We start from the raw sequence: 6,000 nt of genomic DNA, 5'->3' as shown, positions 1-6,000 counted from the left end.
AGAATTATATGGCGTAACACACTGTGAGACGAAAACCCGTGTTGTCTCAAATTCTTCATTGCCAATATCTATCTAAAATGACACAAGTGGTGATCGATCTTGGGTCTCCATCAAAATACCTAACCTTTCTATCACTAGGACACATGTGAGGGATGTGAAGATTTATTAATTAGTAATTTCTTTTAATATTAACTAATAACAGTCCATTTAACTTTGAAAAAAAATATAAGAAAATAAAAAAAATTATTATTTTCTATTTCATTTTACTTGAAAATTGTTAAAAAAAACTATAAATTTGTTTTTATTACACATCATCTTAGTTTTAATTAGCCAATTGAATGATGGCAACTTTATTTTTGACTTATTGCAGGTTCAATGGTCTCTTTCTCTCTCACGCACACACACATCTCTGACACTTCACGTGTTGTTACAGACAATACAAGACCCACATTCAAACAATCATCCCTACTACCTCACATGGAACTTTGAACATACACACACACATATACATACATTTACTTATTCTTTTATTATTATTATTATTAAACTCCGTACATCACCCATCATCATTACCTGCTTTCAATTCCATAACTAACCCACCACACTTTTACAAAAACGGTTATTGTCAATTTGGGCTTTAGGGTTTCAAATCTCAGATTTTGTTCTTGCACACCAGGTGTTTGTGTTATTGTCTCACAGAAAAAAAAAGTTGACTTTTGGTGTACATTGATTGGTTGGATATCCAGGTTTGTTTGGTATGTTGGAAGGTGTTAATTGCTAAGCATTTTGGTTGTTGGCTCATTAATATATACTGCTGATTGTTGAACACCATCAATGGCTGCAAAGCTTTTGCATTCATTGACAGATGATAACCCTGATCTGCAAAAGCAAATTGGATGTATGACTGGTGTTTTTCAGCTCTTTGACCGACATCAGATCGTTACCGGAAGGCGGTTTCTGGGTCACAGCCCGAAAAGACTCCCTCCTGGTAACTAGTCCTAAATATCTTGTTGAATGAAATTATATGAATTAGTTTAGTTATCTTTAGTTTTTTGTTATTTTAATCTAGGTGTAAGCGGTGGTCCAGTTAGAAAGCTTTTTAAGACCATACATACAATCATGTGATTCCATTGATGGTCACAAAAAGATAAGCTTGTGATTCATATAAGCATCAATTAGAAAAATATGGTTTCTTGGTTATTTTTTCGATTAAAATCTACGAAATGTTCTTCAAGATCATGAATGCTATTGTGATTTTAAGTTTTAACATTATGCAGGAAGTCCACAGTTTGACAATATAACACCTGAAAGTGAGTCAAGTAACTCAAATCAGAGGCCATACATTGTGGTATGTCACTCGTTTCTTGTTATTGCACGAGGCGTTTTAAGTTTGAACATTCGTAACTATCTGAATCTTAACTTCTTGTTATAGGAATCGCATTCAGTCAAGATTGTACAAGATAAGAACAACAACAACAGGGCATCGACAGAATCATCTCGGGATTCTTTCTCGTCAATGTCTAGATCATCTTCTTTCTCGTCTATAGATTGCAATGTTATCAAACCAACTCATCAAGAATCCGATGCGGTCATGTTTCCAGAAACCCCTTCAAGGGATTCTGTAACACGCCAATCTTGTGGCTCCCGGTTAAGTGTTGACCTTCGAGACGTGGTCAAAGATTCAATGTACAGACATAAACCTACATCCAAAGATGAGTCACCTGATCGCGTGATGAACTATAGAGAGTCGCTTGATGCTCTTGTTAAGTTTCAGGAGTCTAATTGGTATTATAACGACCCCAGAGAACTTTCTAGATCAAAATCTTACCAGATTAGAGACGGGTCTTCGTTTTCGGTACCAAAAGATTGTCCTCGGTTTTCTTATGACGGGCGGGAAACAAACCGTTTATCTTCTCAATCACGGGATCTTTCAAAAACAATGGGTACTAAAATTGAAGAAACACCAAGACTTTCTTTAGACAGCAAAGAAAGTTCAACCCGTAGTTTAAGAAATCCAAAAAGTGATGATGTCAGCACTGCTAACCGAGCGACGATGCAGTCACGTCCACCTAGCGTTGTAGCCAAGTTAATGGGCTTGGAAGCTTTACCAGACTCTGCGTCTAAACAAAAGGAATCGGGCTTGGGTTTGGGCCCGATTAGAACTTCTCGGGTCGAGGATATAAACTTATTGTCAAAATCTTTAAAACCAGTTGATATTTTTGGGCCAATCAAAATGCACGGTTCTTCAAGAGGCTCACCAAGGGAACCAACATCACCGTTATGGAGAAACTCTGACATGAAGCCGATTTCAAAGTTTCCAATCGAGCCCGCTCCGTGGAAGCAACGGGAAGGTTCTAGAAGTCCTCAGAGGCCCGTTTCTCGGGCTGGTAAATCACCAAATAAAATACATAGCTCATATTCTTCTGTTTACAGTGAAGTTGATAAGAGATTGAAGGATCTTGAATTCACACAGTCTGGAAAGGATCTTAGAGCTCTTAAACAGATGTTAGAGGCAATGCAGTCGATAGAGGCCCGTAAGGAAGGAACACAAAGTATGGTGAAAAGACAACCCGTTAATACTCAAAATGAAAAATTTTCAGACCGACAAAACCCTAGAGGATCAGATAATTTGAGGGCTTATGAGTCGCCTATTGTTCTTATGAAACCCGCTAAGCTTGTTGAACGATCGGGTATTTCTGTTGAAGAATTGCCTACTGATGACAGAAAGATTTTTACAAATCATATTCCTAAAAGTACACGCCGAGAGAATGGTAATACAGTTGTTATTAATGAAGTTAAAAGTGGAGGAAGACATGCAAGGAATGCGGTCAATGCACCGAGTTTAACCATGCAGCAACAGTTGACCAAAGAAAATGCTACAACTTCAGGAAAGAGCACAAGCCCGAGGTTACATCAGAAGAGGGCCGAGTTAGAGAGGCGGTCTCGGCCGCCCACACCGCCAGCGGATTCCAGTAAAGTGAGAAAACAGTCAGTCAAACAGGTGGCGGAGTCGAGTTCCCCTGGTGGAAGACGGAGGTCAAAGAATACAAATGTTCAGCAACATGATGGTCAACATCATGAGGTCAATGGTGCATCAAAGAAGTTGGTCAACATTCAGCAAAATGATGGACATCATCATGTGGTTGGTACACCTGAACGTGCTAAAGAAATTGATAACAGACAGAGTCCTAGCGCAATACAAGAGGTAAGTTCAGTTATTGGGTCGGTCGTGCTGGTTGGGTAACCAGACAAAATGGGCCAGTTTTATACGGGCTGAAATGGGCTAATTTTGTTAGGTTGACACGAACTCTTTTTGTCCATGTTAAATATTCTCAAAATTACTTCATGTGTTGATTATAATTGTAAAAACAAGATCACTGTGATAATAATCTAAATGTTTACTTAAAACGAGTTAGGAAATTTTATGCATCAAAAATAGAGTTTGGGTGACTTTCAAGCTGTTAGACCCTATTAGCTAAATTTTTGGATTTGATCCGTCTGGGATAAAACACAACCTAAATCGATCAATTCATTAGCAACCGGCAAAATTGCCACATGTAATTTACATTCATCAAATTTCAAAATTTTGATAGCTTATTTGTAAATTTTTTAGAAATCAACTTTGCTTCTAAGGGAGGATGAATCAGTTGACCCGGAATACCCAAGTCCAGTTTCTGTTCTTGATGATGGAGTTTACATAGACGATTCGCCTTCATCTGTTAAACATATGTTGAAGACTATGAAAGGTAAAGTGTTTTCTTCTCATTCTTCTTGGATCCAAATAAAGTTATAACGATTTAACTTTTAGTGTTTCGGAAAACAAATCATACTTTTGATTGTTTTAATATTCAAAGGAATCTTATACTAAGATAAAAAAAAATTGATCGTCAAAACTATTCTGTACATCTTGCTTTATAATATAAGGGATCTGATTCTGATTATTCAGTACCACATTATCATTGTCAGAGCACATATCCAAACATGCCCACATTTTCATTCACCATCTTTAAAATAGAATCTTAGTTATAAGCATATCCATGCATATTATTACTTATATGCTTTCTTTGTCCCATGTATTTTTGAGCATTTGCAAAAAACACGCAATACACACGCACATGTATGTGCGCGCGCACGTGTGTGTATTTATTTATGTATTACAAACACACTTTTTTCGGACTTTCAAGTCATTAGACCCATTGGCCTCTTCCTTTTAAAGTAATCATATTATGAGTTAGACCCGTTAGAGATCAAGTCATGAAACATAACCTGAATCAATCAATTCACATGTAAACCGATGCAATTTGCTAGTGATCTGATAAACTAACACAGATTGTATACACAGATGATACTGCTTCTCAAGGTATTAAAGATCAGTGGGAATCACCAGACGATGTCATTCCCGACACACTATCATCTGGTGTATCTTCTGAAATTAACCGTAAAAAGCTACAAAACATTGAGAATTTGGTTCAAAAACTAACAAGGCTCAACTCGACTCATGATGAAGCACACACAGATTACATTGCATCTCTCTGTGAAAACACAAAGCCCGATGATAGGTATATTTCAGAGATTCTATTAGCATCCGGGCTCCTTCTCAGAGACCTCGGGTCAAACCTCAGCACTTTCCAGTTCCACTCTTCCGGCCACCCGATTAACCCCGAGTTATTTCTAGTACTGGAACAAACCAAATTCAGCAATGTATCAAAACAAGAACCCGACACACCCGAAAAGATCATCAAAAAGGAAAAGTTTCACAGGAAGCTTATTTTTGATGCTGTTAATGAGATTCTTGCAGGAAAGTTAGCTTTATCGGTTCCTTTTCAGAAGTCGTTTAAGCTCACGAAGAGGACATTAAACGCACAAAAGCTTTTAAGGGAGTTATGTTCGGAGATTGAACAGTTGCAAGTGAAAAAAAAGAAAGAAGATATCGGTTTAGACGATGAGGATGACGGGTTGAAAAGTGTTTTATGGGAGGAAGTATTGAATCGTGCAGAAAGTTGGACTAATTATGACGGTGAATTACCGGTTCTTGCATTGGAGGTTGAAAGATTAATATTTAAAGATTTGGTGAATGAAGTTATTTTGGGTGAGGCTGCTGATGGTAGGCGGATTAAGCCTGCAAGACGCTGCAGACAGTTGTTTTCAAAGTAGTCTTTTTTATATCGTTTATACTGTTGCTGAAATTCGATTTTATTTTCGGGTTTGTTTCAGATACACTGTTTATCTTTTTTTTACTTCTTGATTTTGGGGTTTTGTATGTAAAAGTTTAAGTGAAGGCGGTGTGACACCCTTGTATTGATTTGATGGATATTAACATTTATCTACATAAATTTATAGGTTGATATTGCTTTGTGTAAGGCCCCGTTACCGGTAGCCCTACTTTCGTGTTAGATTTACTCATAAACGCAGTTCTAAATATCAGAGTTAATTAAAACATTCGCGGAACATTAAAAACATTCAAACCATTACATTCCATAACCATAATTCTTGTCTTATCGGGCATTCATAGTCATTTAAAAAACAAAACATAGTCTTTTAAAATAAAACATCATAGCAAAATCTTCAGATGCCAGCTTCGTCCAACTCTGCCATGTGTCCTCCTCAAGCTACCTGCCTCATTCTACTCACCTGCGTGCATACTAAAAGTCAGCTACGCTGAGTGAGTTCTAGTTAATCACATAATCATACAATACCTTCTTACATTTCATACTTAACCTCTTAACTTTCTTTCATACACACATAAGTGCATATACTTTGATTCTTACCTTCATACTTTCTTTACATACATAATCATACGTTTTAAAGAGCCTTTCGCCCTATAACCTCACAGATATTATAAGGGTCTGGTCCCTAACATCACAGATATTATAAGGGTCTGGTCCCTAACATCACAGATATTATAAGGGTCTGGTCCCTAACATCACATATATTATAAGGGTCTGGTCCCTAACATCACAGATATTATTAGGGTCTGGTCCCTAACATCACAGATATTAT

At 37.2% G+C, this 6,000-nt stretch overlaps 1 protein-coding gene across 1 annotated transcript; it reads left to right on the top strand.

Annotated features, from left to right (window-relative positions):
- Positions 1 to 327: 327 nt before the first annotated feature.
- Positions 328 to 5,345, top strand: LOC143558905 (protein LONGIFOLIA 1-like). Its single transcript, XM_077047646.1, has 5 exons — positions 328 to 988; positions 1,278 to 1,348; positions 1,433 to 3,205; positions 3,614 to 3,746; positions 4,343 to 5,345. The coding sequence occupies exons 1-5, from the start codon at positions 835 to 837 to the stop codon at positions 5,152 to 5,154; spliced, it is 2,943 nt and encodes a 980-aa protein (XP_076903761.1). The 5' UTR covers positions 328 to 834; the 3' UTR covers positions 5,155 to 5,345.
- Positions 5,346 to 6,000: the final 655 nt, after the last annotated feature.

This window comes from Bidens hawaiensis, unplaced genomic scaffold (assembly GCF_021521415.1).
Source record: "Bidens hawaiensis isolate Kalapana, Puna unplaced genomic scaffold, B.hawaiensis_p1.1 tig00001087_1, whole genome shotgun sequence".
NCBI lineage: Eukaryota > Viridiplantae > Streptophyta > Magnoliopsida > Asterales > Asteraceae > Bidens > Bidens hawaiensis.
This window is presented reverse-complemented; position numbering and strand designations above follow the sequence as displayed.

Excerpts from the sequence above, each read along its gene's own strand:
- LOC143558905 (XM_077047646.1), top strand. The coding sequence starts at position 835 with ATGGCTGCAAAGCTTTTGCATTCATTGACAGATGATAACCCTGATCTG. Across the intron at positions 1,349-1,432 it reads ATCAGAGGCCATACATTGTG|GAATCGCATTCAGTCAAGAT; the intron begins GTATGTCACTCG and ends TTCTTGTTATAG. Across the intron at positions 3,747-4,342 it reads TATGTTGAAGACTATGAAAG|ATGATACTGCTTCTCAAGGT; the intron begins GTAAAGTGTTTT and ends TTGTATACACAG.